The sequence below is a fragment of the Microtus oregoni genome, unplaced genomic scaffold (assembly GCF_018167655.1).
Source record: "Microtus oregoni isolate MIOR12 unplaced genomic scaffold, Mior012 000011F_ref0000422, whole genome shotgun sequence".
NCBI classification, from domain to species: Eukaryota; Metazoa; Chordata; class Mammalia; order Rodentia; family Cricetidae; genus Microtus; species Microtus oregoni.
The window spans coordinates 49,594,177-49,612,866 of record NW_024543070.1 but is presented as its reverse complement, the minus strand read 5'-3'; the positions used below and the strand labels follow the sequence as shown (position 1 = coordinate 49,612,866).

The following is an 18,690-nucleotide window of genomic DNA, read 5'->3' as shown; positions in this document are numbered from 1 at the left end:
GTGTGGTCTTATTGGAAAAAGTATGTTACAGTGGGTGGACTTTGAAGTTTCAACAGCCCATGCAAGACTAGAAACTCTCTCTCTCTGCCAATCTATAGATTGGGAGGATCTAACTCTCAGCTGCTGCTCTAGCACCCAGTGCCTGCACACTGCCATGCTCCCCACCTTGATGATAATCGACTAAACTATAAGCAAGCACCAGTTAAATGAGTCTCTTAAAATAGTTGCCTTGGTCATGACATCTTTTAACAATATAACCGTGGCTAAGGCATCTATATAGTCTTGATGGAAGAACATACTGCTAACAAATTTCTTAAGTATGAAAAAACATTATGTAGTAATTGATGAAACAATCTCAGATACAGATGAAAGACTGCCTTTATGACTTATAGCAACCCTCTCCAGATATACCTGAGGCTAAATAGCTCACTGCATGTTTAGTCACATGGTCTTGGGAATAGGACTTTCAACCCCACTTCCCAGATTGCTGGCAGGGAGAAGAGGCTGATGGCCAGCAATGTAATTGTGGTTGCAGATGTAATTGTTGTCTAAGCTTTTAGATAGACAAACACACAATGTTTCAGGAAGATAGAAGGAGCACATCTGCCTTGGGGAAGCATCCCAGAGAATTCAGAAATTTCTGTCCTTTCCTTTTTAGGCCTGTCCTATGTGTGTCCAGTTATATGTAATAAATTTGCATATGTGTTTTGAGTTTCATGAGTCTCAAAATTAGTCACATGTCAGCAACATGATGGAAGTTAATCCTTCTAAGATTCTAGTTATCGGGCTGGAGAGATGGCTCAGAGGTTAAGAGCATTGTCTGCTCTTCCAAAGTCCTGAGTTCAATTCCCAGCAACCACATGGTGGCTCACAACCATCTGTAATGAGGTCTAGTGCCCTCTTCTGGTCTGCAGGCACACACACAGACAGAATGTTGTATATATAATGTGTGTGTGTGTGTGTGTGTGTGTGTGTATTTTTTTTTTTTAAGATTCTAGTTATCCTCAGAGGAGAGACAGGGAAATCTCGTGGTTCTGATCCCTCAGCCTGTGCCATCTTACAGGATACAGTCACTGTTGTGACTTCTGCAGCATTGCCTGTTTGGATTGTGAGAACCCTGTCCCATGCTTGGTGACCCCAGTGTTCTGGGTTGTAGGATGTACAGAGGAACTTGATGACTTTTCCCTGCATACAGGGAGAGCCTTCATTTCCTGCAGACTGAGCTCAGATGAGGGAAGACTGGGCTGAAGTGATAAGAGAACGAGATATAGTGTGCTAAGTGTTGTCACACACAGTTTAAAAGGAAACGTATTGAACTATAAGTCTTAGTCTCTCAAACTATTTAGTCTTACTTTAAAGTAATAAAAAATGTTTTGGAGAAGTCAAAGGAATAGAAAAAGTAATAGAGTTCTATTTTTAACATAAAACATTACTTAAAGAAAATCCACTGAAGTAGAAGAACCTGGCATTTGAGTGTGCCATGACACGAACAATTTTAAAGATCTAAACAATTTATTAGAGTATAATTTATATGCCATACATTTTACTCACTTATAAAGTACAGTTAATGAAAAATGTTAATTAGTAATTATTAAAAGGAATTTTAGAATATTCAGTAATAATTTTAGGACATTTTAATCTCTTGCAAAGACACTGTACATTCGCAGTCAATCAATCTTAGCTGCCGCTTTTTCCAGGCTCTGGTGACTCCTGATCTATGTGGTTTCTCGGAATTTACCCATTTGTTTCATAGAAGTAGCCTTTTATGACTAGCTTCTTTCATTTAGCATTATGTTTCAAAGTTACTCCTGGCATAGAACTTTTTAAAATGATTCATTTAACTTTTTTCATACGTATATTCCACTCAAAAGATAAACCTAAATTCCACCCTGTAGGAGGAGGGCCCGCTTGTTTGTCCTGGCCACCTAGCTTGCTTAGCCCTGAAATAATCACACAGAAACTGTATTAATTAAATCACTGCTTGGCTCTAGCTTCTTATTGGCTAACGCTTACATATTTAACCCATCTCCATTAATCTGTATATTGCCATGTGGCAGTGGCTTAGCGGCAATGTTTCAGCGGGTCTGACTCTGGTGGCGGCTCTCTAACTCCTCCTTCTTCCTCCCATGCTATAGGCCAAGCCAGTTCTTTATTCATTAACCAATAAAAGCAACATGTAGATAGAAGAACCTCCCATACCATTTCCCCTTTTCTGTTTAAACAAAAAGGAAGGCTTTAACTTTATCTTAGTAAAGTTACATAAAACAGGTATCAATTATGAATTACAGTTATAATATTTATATCTCTTTTATCATAACTAAAAATAACTATAACTATCTATTCTTCAACTCTATCAAAGACTCCAGAAGTATATAATATTACCTAAAATCAGCAGGAAGTACATTATAAGCAACTTCCAAAACTCTAGAATTGACAGAGGCATCTTGCTGCTGGCAGTCACCCAAAGTTTTTCTGTACTGTTGGGGCATCCATCTTCAGCCTACAGGCCCATAGTATCCAGCAGACTTTTCCATGAAGCAGGAAATTTCAATGACAGGTCTGTCTATATTGACAGTTTGCCAGTCACTTTCTTTTGTGTCCTGCATAATGTCTTGCAGACTCTTTCATGTATCACGAACCCCAAAGGACCATTTCACCTTTAGGGAAGTTCAGTAGTCATTTCTCTGAGTATTCTGTGTGTCCAGTTCTTCTAAAAAACTCCATAAGAAGCCTCCTCGATACCCATCTTCCTCTTGAAGTAGATTGGTGCTTCCAGGAGCAGATGTATCTCACTGTCATGAAAAGTCCTAAGTTCTGAAAATACTTAAATGCCATGTTCTGAAGGTCTCTGAAAGATTTGAAGAATACCTAACTGAAATATATCTCTGTATATCTAGAAAACTGAACACGACTACAAGCTTGAATATTATAGATGATTAACTATTAACCTATATTTCTTAATTATACATTACATTTTAAAATGAGCTATACAAATACAATACCTTAATCAAGATCAGAAATACATGTAACAAAATTGACCTTAAATTTGTATCAATAAATCAAGATCTACACTAATGCATGTTATTCCTATCTATATTATATCCCCCTTTAAAGAAACATTTGTAAACAATATTTGGGAATATGGGCATAGTTTTGTCCATACATCTTCCTGCTGATTGGAGGTGCTGTTAATCAGATCTTTTATGGTGTATTCTGTGTGCTAGGTTCATCTCAGTCAGCAGTTGGGCGAGGTAATTTTTGAGGGGTATTCAAGGCGACCTTTCAGGGATTCTTATTCCATCAAACCACACCAGTCTGAAAGCAATCCACAGGTTCTCATCCTCTGTGGAAACAAGAGAAGAACCTCTTTTTCAAAGCAACATATCCTTAGACCCAAATTTGGAAGTCATGATACCTTTATAATATACATTCTGTTTTAGCTTAGCAGCCCATACAATGAAATGTCTCTCTGTACTTAGCTCATTCACAGTCAAAAAATTTAAAGAAAACACAATAATATACATAATCCAGACTCTCTCTGAATTATCCATTTTTGTGTGGCTTATTTTTCTTTACTCCTTTTAATAATGACTATCTGTACTCTGTCTCTTTAAAGACTTTACCCCCCCTTTCTTAAAGCATTAACTTTATTTTATGACTCTCCATACTCTGTTTCTTTTCTCTTCCAAGCCTATGTACATTTATCTAACACTGTGACTCATCTGGATTTGTCTTTATTGCACATCTGTAATTCTTTACTGTCCAGGAGCGCTTTTTAAAAATGGTAAGTGCTTCTTAAAACTTAAGATGCGCCATTATTATGGTATATATGGTACTCTCTGCTTGCCTGCCAAGTCTGAAACTTAACTGCACCATTACTATGATACATACGGTACTCCCTGCTTACACCCCCCCCCCCAGTCCAGCATAGTGAAGGCACTTGCACCTCTGAGAACCATGCATACAGCCCCATTCTGAGGCACACAGCCAGTCCTTGTGGCAATTAAGCAAGCTACAGCGGTCTGCTCACAAACCATATCCCCATCCAATGCTCTATAGCTGGACCTCCTGCCTGGCAGGAGGCTCAGAAAGCCGGCATTTTTAAACGGTCACAGCTGAATCAGGGAAACCTCTCTTAAGGGAGCTTCAGCATGCTGCCAATAAATGGCAAGAAGCTGTGTTAAACGCTGTATTTTTGTGTCTAGAATTAAGCTCTCTCAGGTTTTTAAGTGGATTTTAGTTGGCCACATGGGTGCCAATTTATAGGAAGAAGGCCCGCTTGTTTGTCCCAGCCACCCGGCTAGCTTAGACCTGAAATAATCACATAGAAACTGTATTAAGTAAATCACTGCTTGGCCCATTAGCTCTAGCTTCCTATTGGCTAACTCTTACATATTAATTTAACTCATCTCCATAAATCTATATTGCCATGTGTTAGTGGCTTACTGGCAAAATTTTGGCATGTCTGACTCTGGCAGCGGCCTCATAGTGTCTCTCTAACGTCTTCCTCCTCCCATGCTATAGGCCAAGCCAGTTCTTTATTCATTAACCAATAAAAACAACACATAGAAGGACCTCCTACACCACCCTGTTAGACTGATGTGTATAACTAAGTACGAATGCAGTCAGTGGTGTCCTCATTAGCATGCTCAGTGAATGTTGGTAAAGCAAGCTGTCTCCTATCCAGCCCTGCCCCTGGCAAGGGTAGAGAAATGGGTGTGCACTGGTGCCTCGTGCGCTGTGGTGACCCTGTTAGGTGAGAACTTTGTTGCCACAGAAATTCCCACTCAAAATTCACAGCTCCAAGTTCACTGCAGTGGTGGCTCTGTCCGCTTTGCTCCTTCCACAGCGGTGATGATTATGGTCAGGCTTGACCAAGCCTGAGTCATTGTGCCCATCAGGTTATAGACAGTTGTGAATCTCTAGATGTGCTGGGAACCAAATTGGGGTCCTCTGCAGGAGCAGCGAGGGCTTTTCACTGAGCCATCTATCTCGCCAGCCCCAGCAATTACATTTTTAGAAAAGAAGATACTGAGATTCTTGAAATAGCTGTGTTCTTTTTGAAAGTGCAAAAACTTAACCCTTATGAGTAACCAAGATCCCATTGGTTGCCAGCAGTGCCATGCTCCATGCCTCTCACAGATTGTAACAGTGACAATCACAAAGAGAGGCTCTGCCCTGTGTTTTGACTGCTCTGTGACAGAGATAGCTGGTCAGGAAAGTGCTTATATTAAGCTCTTCTTGGATATTTTATTTTTTTAAGAATCAGGGAATATTCCTTCAGTAGAGCATTTGTAAATTTTATTATTTTTTTATTTTATGTGTACTGGTGTTTTGCCTGCATGTGTCTGTGTGAGGGTGTTGGGTCCCATGGAACTGGAATTACAGACAGCTGTGAGCTGCCTTGTGGGTGCTAGGAATTGAACCCAGCTCCTCTGAAAGAGTAGTTAGTGCTCTTAACCACTGAACTGTTTTTTCAGTCCCCTACTTCTTGGATATTTTTTTTCTTCTGATTATTTTGAGACAGGGTTTCTCTGTAACAGAGCCCTGGCTATCTTGGAACTCTCTTTGTAGACCAGGCTGGCCTAGAACTCACAGAGATCGCCTGCCTCTGTCTCCTGAATGCTGGGATTAAAGGGGTTTGCCACCATGCCTGACCACTTCTTGGATTTTATTGTGAAAAGAAAATTCTCAATTAGAAGGAAACATTACATTATAAATATGAATTATTATGATAAGCAGTAAACAAATAGGTTGAATTTTCCACAGAATAGTTAGCAAATCATCCTTCAGTATGGCATTTACAACATCAGCATTAAGTTTTTATCTTTCAAAAATATGTGTAAAGAGTCATGTGCTGGCTTATGCCTGTAATCCTAGTGCTCAGGGAAGAAGCAGAAGAATCAAGACTTCCAGGGTGGCTGTTTTTTTGCTTAGGGGTTATTTGGAATCTTTGGACTTCAGTGTGAATTTTAGGATAATTTTTTTTCTATTTCTGTGAAGTGTTTCATTAGATTTTTATGGCGATTGTGTTGTATCTGTAGATCTCTTTGAACAATGGGGCCATTTTTGCAGTATCCTGAGAATATACCTATGTATTCAATTTCTTCAGTGTCTTTAGAGTTGTATTTTTAGAGATCACTCACCTCTTTAGTAGATTTATTCGTCATTTTTTTTAAAGCTATTGTGAATGATTTCTTTCTCAGCAAGTTTGCCGTTGATACAAAGATTAGCTACTGTTTGCGTGTTGACTTTGGGTCCTGCCTCTTTACTGAGCACCATGACACGGAACTTCTCTTGCTATTTCCAAGGGCTTCTTGATAAAGCATTTTCCTTAACTAATGTTCTTAAATATAGAAGCCAATAATCATTGTAAAGTACAAACTGACATTTTGAGGAGTTGAATAACATTTATTTTCTAAATCTCTTTAGCGTTCTTCATTCTAAAAATAGATAGTTGACACTTTCCTGGTAGTGTTTGACATTTTGGTGAATCCACGATTTTTTTGGAGGGGTGGGGGCCTGGCTGTACTGAAACTTACCCTTACTATGTAGCTCAGACTGGCCTCGAACTCAAGAGATGCACCTGTCTCTGTCTGCCATGGCTTCTTTGACCTTTTCTTTGCAGCTGAACTGCTTGTGTTCTGGAGACAGGAGCGAATGGCTACAGAAATTTACAGACATTTTTGTTTTCTGGCTTTGGATGCTTTTCTGTTTTTATTTATGACAGCAAATGTGCTTTTCAATTAGGCCAATTAGTGTTCTTAGATTTAATTAGTCTCCTTTTCCCCTCTCTTTCAGGACTTGAAGAAGCATATGGCACCTGTAAAGTTAAATGTCACTCCTTGTCGCCACTTGGACCTTCTGCTTGAGACCTGCATGTGACTTTCCATCTGTGATCTTGGCTTCTCATATCTACTGACTTTGATTACAGAAAAGTCTCTGAAGATTCATATCAAATGACGTCAATGGCCAGCTTGTTTTCTTTCACTAGTCCAGCCGTGAAGCGATTGTTGGGCTGGAAACAAGGTGATGAGGAAGAAAAATGGGCAGAAAAGGCAGTCGATGCTTTAGTGAAAAAGCTGAAGAAGAAGAAGGGCGCCATGGAGGAGTTGGAGAAAGCCTTGAGTAGCCCAGGACAGCCAAGCAAATGTGTCACTATCCCCAGGTCCTTGGATGGACGCCTGCAAGTTTCTCACAGAAAAGGCTTACCCCATGTCATATATTGCCGTGTTTGGCGCTGGCCAGATTTGCAGAGTCATCATGAGCTAAAACCATTGGATATTTGTGAATTTCCTTTTGGATCTAAGCAAAAGGAAGTCTGTATCAATCCATACCACTATAAGAGAGTGGAAAGTCCAGGTAAGTTTCACTTCGCTGAGAGAATTAAGAATAAACCACCAAAAACCCAACATGGCTCTTACCGATTTGCATATAACTAGGCTTATTACATTAGCCTTCGTTAAAGATTTCATCTTAGGAGGAATACTAGGTTTTAAATTTAGCTTTTTTGAACATTAAGCTCTTGATTGGCTGCTAGAACTCACTATCTCTAACACCCACTTCTTTTCTGTGGCTGACATCTCTGAATGCTAAACCCATGTCCCATGTTCACACTAGATCCTGCTCCTTGTTTGTTTGGGAACTGGGCTGTCGTGCAGCAACTGTTTTTCTGGCTTTACATCTTACAAGAGTCTTTATTGTTACATTTACTGTGTGCTTGCGTATGAGATGACACATGTGGAGATCAGCGGACTATTTCCAGGAGTCAGGAGGTCTTCCTGGGTCTTGTTACTCAGTTTTCATTGCCTAGGACAGTCCCCTTCACTAATTGTTAGTAGGTACTGGCCAGTATTTTTTTGTTTTTTGTTTTTTTTTGTAATCAGTGAATTATATATTAGTCCTTTTATTGATGCTATAGCAGAATACCACAGACTGGAAAAGTTCACTCTGCTGAGAAGACTCCAAAACACAGCCAACATGTCTCTCTGATTTGCACATACCTAGGTTTATTAGCTAAAAGTTTACATGAGCCTTTGTTAAAGATTAACAATAGAAATACTGGGGGTAGAAAGTCCAGGATTAGGAGACTGTCTGGTGTGTTCCTCATAATCAACTGTGCTACTAGCAGCACTCAAGTGTGAGTGAGACGGAGAAGACAGTGAAGCTAGAGCATCCGTAAGGAAACCTGTGGTGCTGGGGATCCAGACCAGTCTCGTGCATGTTAGGCGCGTGCCCTGTCATGGGCTACCCCTCAACCCAAGTCACCTGTTGCTGTACCAAGGAGTCCACCTCCACAGGTACTACCTCATCGCTTCCTGTTAGGCCCCACCTCCCAGCATTGTCATGTTGTGAATTTTCTGGTGCATGAACTTCTCAAGATTTTCTATAGCAGCTGAGATACTAGTTGGGATCTTTATCTGTTGATAAACAATAAATAACATACCTGTGGTAGTTTAAGCACAACACACATTTATTATCTTACAGTTTCTGGGGTTCAGGCATCTGAACTACCCTTAACAGGTGACTACCCTTAACAGCATCTTTTTTGAGTTTCTAATCAAGGTGTCTTTCAGGGCTTGGTTTTTTTTGGAAGTTCAGACAGGGAAGGGGCTCCTGTGCTACTGACAAGATTTAGTTCCTGCGGAGGCCCCTGGACTCTGGCTGCCTGTTGGCTGGAGACTGTGTCAGGAGTTCACCTTTCTGTGTGTTCTACACTGTCGTTCCCTCTCAGTGTCACAGTTGCTCTCTACAGAGGGTTTCTCAGAGCATGCATGCATGTTATTTTGTTTTCTTCAGAGCCAGGCAGAGCATTTTCCTACAAGAGGGCATTGAGTTCTTAGCAGTGTGACCTTGTACCCCCATTACTTTGCCATAATTCCGTTGGCTGGAAGCAAGTCCTTGGTCGCATGCTGGAGAGAGAGGACTGTCCAAGCTCATGAATACCCAGAGCCTGTCTTCCGTACTAGAGGAACTGCAAGCCTATGTGGTTGGATGCAGAGACTTGTGTTACAGCTCAACCGTGAGTTGCGGTTCATATTTGAGAAGGGTCTCAGTTTCTTATGGAGCCCAAGAAGAGCCTTGGTGTGAGGGAACTGAGGAAGAAAGAATAAGGCAGATTTAAAGGAAGAATATTGTCTGAAAATTGAAAAATTCTCAAACTAGGTATTTACTAGCAATCCATGTAAGGATTTTGTCTGTTCCTTCTCATAGTCAAAGTGTAACCGACAGTGGCCAGTAGAATTGTCTTTCTTTTAATCCACTTTATTGTTCCGTGGAAAGGATGGGAGCAATTATGATACTTTACAATAACTTCAGAAATAGCTCGCTAGTTGAGTTGCTAGAAAAAGACTATAGAAACCTCATATTGGTCCCCCGCCCACACATCTTGGGAGGGTGTAGCCTTATTCAGGAGTGATTGGTGTTCCTCCTTGAGCAAGCAGGAAGGACAATAGATGCCTCATCTCCTGGTACGTGCTAGTAAAAAGGGTGTTGCTGATTATGGTGACAGTGAGCAGTTTTGAGCACTCATGAACAGAAGTGCTCTCCTAATTCTGGGCTTCTTTTGTTGTAGAGGTAGACAGAAAGCCATGACTTTTCATGGCATTGAAGTCTATTAACTATAAGTCTTAACTTACACAGAGCACACAGTGAATGCGTGAGAAAAAGATGGGAGGTATAATGAGCCTAGAAGAGTAAGGCCAACCTAAATGGTCCAGTATTTTTTTGACTAGAAAGTATTATCTGGTGGCTGAGAGGTTAGTTTCTAGAGTTACGGTTTTACTATATAGTTATTACCTGTCCTCAGGCAGGATACAAAATCTTTTTTTTTTTTTTTTTTTTTGATTTTTCGAGACAGGGTTTCTCCGTAGCTTTTGGTTCCTGTCCTGGAACTAGCTCTTGTAGACCAGGCTGGCCTCGAACTCACAGAGATCCGCCTGCCTCTGCCTCCCAAGTGCTGGGATTAAAGGCGTGCACCACCACCGCCCGGCTGGAGACAGTACTAATACTAACAACCTAACAGTGTTTTGGGGGAGATTGTTTGAGTTAGTGTGGATCTAAGTGCTTAAACAGTATGTAGCCCCAGTCAGTTTCAAATCAAGATCATTTCTTCAGAGGGATCCATTCTGGAAACAGAGCATATGGGGAGTGGGAGAAGAAAATTTTCAGTAAACACTGTTGCAGCTACTTCGAACTGAAAATGCAAGAGCCAAGTAATTAGCAAAAGGACTGAAAAAGACCTACTGATAGAGTTCTAGTTAATCATGTATATGGATATTCTGAAAGCTTCCAGAAAGAAAATATAGGGCACATAAAAACAAGAACAAACAAAAGCTAGAAATCTAAATTATTGCATTTCTTAGTCCAATTCTGGATCCTAGAAGAAAATGAATCATTTATCTTCAAAATCCAGAAGGAAACTATGGCCTGGATTTCTGTATGTAGAGACATGAAAGGGAGAATAATTTCATACATGTTTCCCATTCCGTTCTTAGGAAGCAAGTAGAGGGCAAAGTCAGGAAAGGGGACCCAGCCAGAGAAACAGTCCTAAGCAGCAACTAGGACAGATAGAGCAAAGGACTGAACACTCCAGAGGAATACAACACAGCAAGTCCATAATTGTTTGATTTATAGCATCTGAAAAAGGTGCTATTGACGGGCTCTGACAAGTGGGTTAGGATACTGGAAATGTGAGTGGTGTGTACTTAAAATTAAGGAAATCATTAACTTTAACAAAAAACACTGCTCAGGAGGAAAATGCACAGTATACTTGATTCCTCAATTGATTTTGTGTGTGTGTGTGTGTGTGTGTATACTATGTATGAGAGTGTATAGGACGTGCATATGTAGTAACACTACATACCAACTGAGCCCAAATTTTAAAAAATAGGTTTTATGTGTATGGGTATTTTGCCTGCATCTTGTGTGCCTGAAGAAGCCAGAAGACAGCATCAGATCTTGTAAAAGTGGAGTTAGAGACTGTTATGATCTGCCATGTGGGTGATGGGAATCAAACCTAGGTGTTCTCTCTCTCTCTCTCTCTCTCTCTCTTTTCTTTTTTTTTGAGACAGGGTTTCTCTGTAGCTTTTGAGCCTGTCCTGGAACTAGCTCTGTAGACCAGGCTGGTCTCGAACTCACAGAGATCCGCCTGCCTCTGCCTCCCGAGTGCTGGGATTAAAGGATTAAACTACTGAGCCATCTCTCCAGCCTCTTAACCCAATTTTTAATAGATTAGGGAAATAGAAAGGGCTAGACTACTATAAGAAAGATGCCTCAGCTAGTAGTCATAGTTCTTGGGAGGCCAAGGCAGTAGGATTGCTGTGTTTGAGGCTAGTCTGTGCAGCAAGACTGTTTGAGTTTCTCTCCCCCACCAACACAAACAGTTGCTTCATTTACCATAAGAGAAGTTTATAAGTAATGTCATAGAATCAATAATAACAGTTTATCATAGTGTGCATATAGGATGCATCGCAGTGCCCCGCCTAAACAAGGTCTGTGGAGGAGTTACAACAGAAAGCGCTCAAAATCCCTTGCAGGCTGTTGTCTCTTACTAAATATGTTAGACTTGTCTCTTACTCTCCACATATTATTTTATGTGAAAATAAAAAAAATAAAATCTTTTGCATAGATAGTATACAAATGAGAGGGAAAACGGGGATTTTAACTATGCCTACAAAAATATCTTGACTGAATTGAATTCTTTAGTTATTTTACTGTTATTCAGATTGTGGGATAGCTAAGTATAAATCCTTCCTAATTTCTGCTCTACTCTGCAGACAGCTGTCTCGCCTTTCTCTAGTGATAGCTGTTGTTACTACATAAGAGAGCAGAGCACTGGCTGCAGGATCCTTATGTGTGTTTTTACTTCTGAGAGGTGAAGGATGACCTGGTTAGCATATATATTTGATTTTGTTGCTGCTGCATAGTCCAGAGTCAAATTAAATTCTTTTTCTTCCCCCTGAAATGGAGTTAACATTGACAACTAAAAGAACATTGTGAAAGAGATAATCGGTACGTTTACTTTCCTGCAGAAGATAATCAGCTGCTCGTCATTATAGTTGGGGTCTTTAGAGATGGACACTCGGATAAGGGAAACTACTCGATTACATTCTGAGAGGTTGTTACGTGTGTCCTCATGATTGCATTTAGAGGGCTGACTGTGAGCAGGCTCTCACTCTGGAGGGTTGTTGGATGGACGAGGAGAGCCTTACCAGTTCGCTGAATGCTGAACGTGAGCTCTCTGACCTACTGGAAAGGCTCAGGGCACCGCACGCTGACCTCCACTTCCTTCCCTAGTCTTAACCTCTGCCTAGATCAGTGCTAGACCAACTCGCTGTTTCCTCCCTTCTCACCGCCTCTCTTCTCTCCTAGCTTTCTCATGGGAAATCCTCTTGTCCTGTCAGGTGTTACCCTTTCCATGTATTTGGTTTCCTGCTGGCTAGATTGCTCACTTCTTGAGTTCTTACTAATTGCATTAAATGTTTCTTATTCTAACTGCTTTTGAAATGGCTTACATGGAGAATGGCATCCTTTCTGAATTTCTGCTTCCGGAGTCCCTCATACAGGCTAAATGCCAGAGGGCTTTTGGTTTGGTTCTGATGTAAACACAGATTCAGATTCTACAGAACACTGCCCCCCATCAGTTAACTTTAATCACAGCTTGCTTCTCTTTTCTCCTCCAGCCCCTTATGTGTTCCTGACTGACTGTTGTTTTTCTTTCAGTCTTACCTCCAGTGTTAGTGCCTCGCCACAACGAATTCAATCCGCAGCATAGCCTTCTGGTTCAGTTTAGGAACCTGAGCCACAATGAACCGCACATGCCACACAACGCCACGTTTCCGGATTCCTTCCAGCAGCCCAACAGCACCCCTTTCCCCTTGTCTCCTAACAGCCCCTACCCCCCTTCCCCCGCCAGCAGCACATACCCCAGCTCCCCAGCAAGCTCTGCACCAGGAAGCCCGTTTCAGCTCCCAGGTAAGACTGAGAGTGGGATTGTTTGAAGTGCTGCTCTTCTGAGTGAGATTGCTGTGGGGGACATTTTCTTTAGGAATTTATTTCCATAAGAAGTAGAGTTTATTTTTCAAGTTCCATTATGTTCAAAAATTTGGAAATAAGGGTATTAAGTATAAATGTTTAATTTGCTGTTAGGCGTTGTCTCATATGAATACTTTCATCTTAGATTCAGTGCTATATATGTAGTTCTGTCTTATTATATCCTGTATAAACCTTGAGGCAAAAGACAACTTCTATTTAGTTTTATATTTATCAAAACAAAAAGATCTAGCTGTAGCTTTCGCAAAAATTCACAACTTTGAGTGTTGGAAGGCCAAAGTTTCGTTAACGTTTCCGAAGCTAATTGCTCTGTCATTTAATGGGGCGTGTTAGTTATTTGGGGGCATTACAAAAGAATGAGATAACTTCAAAAAGTGCATTTTGAAGGGACACAGTTTTAGAGGACACTGCAGTATGTGATGATAATGATGGCAACTAAAAATGTGCCTGTAGTATGTGCCCAAGGTGGTCTGTGGCCGCACATTGCTGTGTTAGCTGCAGTTTCTTTGAACATAGATAGCTTTAAAAGAAAGAGAAAATTTTTGACCTTGGGTTCCACTTTAGTGTTGTTCCTGGTATCCTGGATTACCGAGGGTCCAAGTTAATGTAGGCTTGTAGTAGGTGTGCTGGAGAGGTTGTGTGTGCTCTTTCCTGCTCTTGTACAGTATCCTACATCTGTGTGTGCATTGTTCTGTAGTGAATCCTGCTGATAACCTTGTCAATTTAAAAATGCTTTTAGAGTAATAGCTTTAAGCAGAATGAAGACTATCTTCTTTGAGGAATGGATGTGTCTCATTTTCTTGCTCTTAGCTGATACACCTCCTCCTGCCTATATGCCCCCCGAGGATCAGATGGGACAAGATAACTCCCAGCCCATGGACACAAGCAGTGCCGTCATTCCTCAGATCATGCCCAGCATATCCAGCAGAGGTGAGAAGAGCGCTTGCTGCTTCCTTTTGTTGGTGCTATTCCTGCTTCCTTTAACTGCTTGACCACTTTTCTTTTCAGTGCTAGGAATCCAATCCAGGGCCCTCCTACTCTAGGTAAATAATCTCCCACTGAGTTAATTTCCCAATCTTAGTCACTTGTGCAAACAGTGTGAATGGAGTATGGCTGTAAAATCAACTGAGTGTGCAGGTCAGTGGTTTGGGCAAGTATATGAAATTTTGGTTCAAAATGTAGTTTACAAACATTGCCATAACCTTTCCAAAGAGATTTCCACCTCACCCTGGGCTCAACAAACCTCTGTTCTCTATACAGATATTTTTCTGAATATTTCATAAAATAGAGTCATGGGGAAAAAAAAGGCCAGGCGGTGGTATTGTACACCTTTAATTCCAACACTTGGGAGGCAGAGGCAGGTGGACCTCTGTGAGTTCGAGGCCAGCCTGGTCTACAGAGGAAGTTTCAGGACAGGCCCCAAAGCTACAGAGAAACCCTGTCTCAAAAAACCAAATATATACATATATAGCGTCATAGGGACAGTGAAATGGATTAGTGGGTAAGTGCATGTACTGCTAACCCTGATGATCATGCCAGGGACCTGAGTTTGTTTACCAAGAGGCACATGGTAGGAGAGGAATCCCCTCCTAGATAGTGTAATAAAAGTGCACTGGTAGATAATATATTTAAAGATTTATTTATTTTTGTTCTCTGTATGTGCTTTGCCTGTATGTGTGTATGGGTGTTGTGAACTGAATCTGGGTCCTCCTCAAACAGTAAGTGGTCTAAACCACTGAGCCATCCCTACAGCTTCCAAATATAATCCTTTAGATTGTATTTCATTCACTGAGCACAGTGTGTCAAGGTCGCCTATGGTGTAGCGGTGTTCAGCAGACCTTTGAGTGGTTTGCAGTTGGATTAGTGTTCTGAGTAGCTGCACCCTTAGAGCACTGTGTACAGTGCTTTGTGTAGGTACTGGGTTTTGTTTTGTTTTTTTAATCTTGGGTAGATGCCTATGAGCAGAATTTCTGATCAGAAGGTAAGCTTAACTATTTGAGAAGAATAGCCAGACTTTTCCAGTGTGGCTGCCAATATCTGTCTACTTTCTATCTAAAGTCTAGCTTCTCCGTACCGTCCCAGTACTGTTACCGCCTAGCTTTTGAAGGGTTATTGTACCCAATGGATGTGAAGCACTCACTGGATTTCATTTGTACGCCCTATAGAGTACTGACGTTGAACACTAAAGTGCTTTTTCTGTAGTCTTTATTGAGCTGTAGCGTTCTTTGTAGATTCTGGAAGTTGACCACCCCACTCTTTTTGGTGAAATCTAACTCAGGTCACAGTGAGTGGCAGTAGATTGTTTACATGAAGAAATACTGTTCTAGATCAGTTTTTTTCTACTTAATTAACATTAAATAAAGCCGTACAATACTTGTTTATTATGACTAGCTTATTTCTCTTAGCACAACACCCTTTTGAGGCCCACATACATTGTTGTATTTGTCAGAATTTCATTCCTTAGGTGAACAGTCCTCCCTTGTGTGTGCCCTGTGTGTTCACCTGCTCTCACAGAGGAGCTGCTGTGCTGTTCCCACTTTTGCTCTGCTCTGTCATCTGCAGAAGCACCACCTGGAGGCTGCTGCAGTGTTGCCGTGGTGTAGATGCGCTCTTGTTATGGTAGGCTGGTTGATTACAGCGCTCAAATGTTCTATTTCCTTTCTAATTGTTCTTTCTAAAATTGAGAGTGAAAGATTGAAGTCTCGACCAATTAGGATAGACTTACCTATTTCTATTTTCAATTCTTTTGATGATTACTTCATGTATTTGGGGACTCCTGTCAAAATGTACAATTCAGGAATATTAAATACATTCAGCACTGTGCAGCTGTCCTCACTGTCTGTTTCCAGAGCTTGTTTTCCTCCGAAATAAACCCTGTGCCCATTATAAATACCCCCATTTTTCTTCCTCTAACCCCTGGTCAGTAGCAGTCTACTTTCTATCTGAGTTTTCCTGTTCTGAGTGTCTGCTCTAGGTGGACTCATCTACTGCTTGCATGTCCTTTTGTGTTCTGCATGGCATGTCCAAGAATTAGCCATGTCATAGTGTATGTTTAAATCTCATTCCTTATTAGGGATGAATGACATCTGTATAGTTGTTCACCATTTATCTATTTATGAACACTTGGCTTTATTCTACTTTTGTGGCCATTGCACAGCAGGCTGTTGCTTGGGTCTGTCTGAGTATTACATACATTTTGGAGTAGAATTGCTGTGTTCTGTGCTAATGATGTTTAACCTTTGGAATCCCCAAACTACACAGCATCTGCATCACTGCGTTCCCAGTGGCACTGCATAAGCTTTTGAGTTTTCCACATTCTCGCCAGCTTGCTTTTCTGTTGTTTGTGATATTGTCCTTGCTCTCCTCATCATTACAATGGTTGTCCTAATGTCTGTGAAGTGGTGCTATATATAGGGTGTTTTACTTGACAAGTAAGGAATAGTGTGGTTGTTGTTTGTTTTTCCCGTGATGTTAGCATTGTGCTTGTGCCTTATGTTGTTACAAGTGTTTTACAGATGATTTACTGACATTTTGGGTGCTACAGAGGTATCTCTGAGTAAAGTCTTGCTGTGCAAGTATAAGGACCTGAGTTCCCATCCTTAGCATTCACATAAAATCCAGGCACACAGCACACCTTGAATCCTGGTGCTCCTACAGGGCAAGGGAAGTGGAAACAGAAGAATCCCAGTAAGTTTGAGAGCCAGGTAGTTTTCCAAACCAAGTAGCAAATAGTCAAGAACCCCTGGCCCCCAAAGAAGGTGGTGGAAGGCAAGGATTAATCCTTCAGTTGTCATTCACACTTGCACTACAGCATGCAACGAGATAAAGTAAAAAGATACCATTTACACTTTTAAAAGATCAGTGTGTGTGTGTGTGTGTTTTATCTGTGATATTCACCCACAGCTAACTCTGTACCTAATGGTGAAAGATGGGTTTTCCACTAAACTCAGCAACGGCAGGGTAGCACCTCTGCAAGTGCTCCTGGTCTGTTTAGACCTCACGTCGTCTTCAGTGCATCTGTTTGTTTAGGATAATGTCACAGATACTAATGTACTTTTGTATTTTCATAAAGTTACTGGAAAAGAGTTTGACTTGACTAATTTAAACCCGTATTGGTTTACTGTAGACCTGTTTCAGAGGTGCTGTTGCTGCTGCCTTTGGGATTGTGTTTTTCCCAAATTAAGTAGAGAACTTTAAGCCCCAGTCTGGTTGTATTTGGAAATGTGGGCTTTCGGGAGGTCTGAATGAGATCATAAGGATGGAGTCATCCTAGTGAGGCTAGTGCCCCTATGAGAAGAGGAGTTCCCTTGTTCTCTCTCTCTGCCCTTGAGCACAAGCCAAGGAAAGGCTGTGCTAACAAAAAGCAGGAGGGTAGTGGTCTACAAACCAGGAAGTAGCCCCTCATTAAACATGGAAGTTGCCTGGATTCCTTGCCGCCAGGACTGTGAGAAATAGAATTCTGTTGCTCACCTCAGCCATCGTGGGTTTCCTGGAGCATCTGAAGCCACTGATACAGAAGTTGATACCTAGAATGTGGTGCTGTTGTACAGATACCTAAGAATATGGCTTTGGTTTTGGAACCAGTAGAGGCTGGAGAAAGGGCTTGTGAAGTGACTGATAAAAAGGAGTAAAGAATCTTTGCATTTTTTTAAGGAACATATTAATTTTGTGTTTAGAATGTGGTGGGAATATAGTGCTGAGCCTGATGCTTCTGCACTCAGGCCTAATTGAAAACACTGGAAGATGGAGAAAAGGCCTTCATTGTAACAAATTTGCAGCTTGGTTGGATTATGTTGATGTTCAAGTGTTTTGGGGAGGGAAGAACTATATAGATGCAAAATCAGTTACTTAACTGAAGATATTCTTAAACCAGTCAAAATATGACTGGTTTCTCCTGATTGCTAATAATAAAATATGAAAAGATTAAAAAGGAAACGCTTACTTAAAAAATAACTTAAGATTTAAGAGATTTTTCATGCTTGTACACATTGTAAATAAGAATGTGTGTTTGGAGAAGAACTAAGGATTTTGTTTACATTTAAGAGTGGCCTGATCAGGCCCCTCTGATTAATAAAAGCTCAATTAATAAAAACTCAGGATCAGAAGAAATTGGGTTTCAACCTGAAGATCTGAAAAGCAAAACAGCCACTCACTGATTCTTACCCCAACCTCAGTCTAAGATGGCGATCCTACCTCCTGGAATCTCAGAAGGAGACTGTGTTTCTGAGAGCTGTTTCCTCCCATTTTTAATTCTCTCTAGGGCTGGGATTAAAGGTGTGTGCCATTATGGCTACTGAGATTAAAGGTGTGTGTTACCATTATCTGGTCTGTAGGGCTAACCAGTGGGACTGTTCTACTCTCAGATCTTCAGGCAGTCTTTGCCTTTAATCCCAGCACTTGGGAGACAGAGACAGGCAGATCTCTATGAGTTTGAGACCAGCCTGGTCTACAAGAGCTAGTTCTAGGACAGGCTCCAAAGCTACACAAAGAAGCCCTGTCTTGAAAAACCAAAAAAAAAAAGAGTAAAAAAAGAAAAAAATGCTGCTATACTCCTCCTCCATCAGGAACAGAGTTAATTTGAGTTGAAGGTAGGTGGATTAGGGGTAAGGAAGACTGTTAGACTTTTACAAGGCAGGA

At 41.0% G+C, this 18,690-nt stretch overlaps 1 protein-coding gene across 3 annotated transcripts in view; it reads left to right on the top strand.

Moving 5' to 3' along the window:
- Positions 1 to 18,690, top strand: part of LOC121453312 (mothers against decapentaplegic homolog 5) — a 41,875-nt gene that overhangs the window by 13,903 nt on the left and 9,282 nt on the right. For all 3 annotated transcript variants that reach the window (XM_041659980.1, XM_041659981.1, XM_041659982.1), the window contains exons 2-4: positions 6,802 to 7,362; positions 12,724 to 12,975; positions 13,864 to 13,983. In XM_041659980.1, coding sequence (XP_041515914.1) covers positions 6,960 to 7,362; positions 12,724 to 12,975; positions 13,864 to 13,983 — 775 coding nt within the window. In that variant the 5' untranslated portion in view covers positions 6,802 to 6,959. The remainder of the gene's footprint in view (positions 1 to 6,801; positions 7,363 to 12,723; positions 12,976 to 13,863; positions 13,984 to 18,690) is intronic.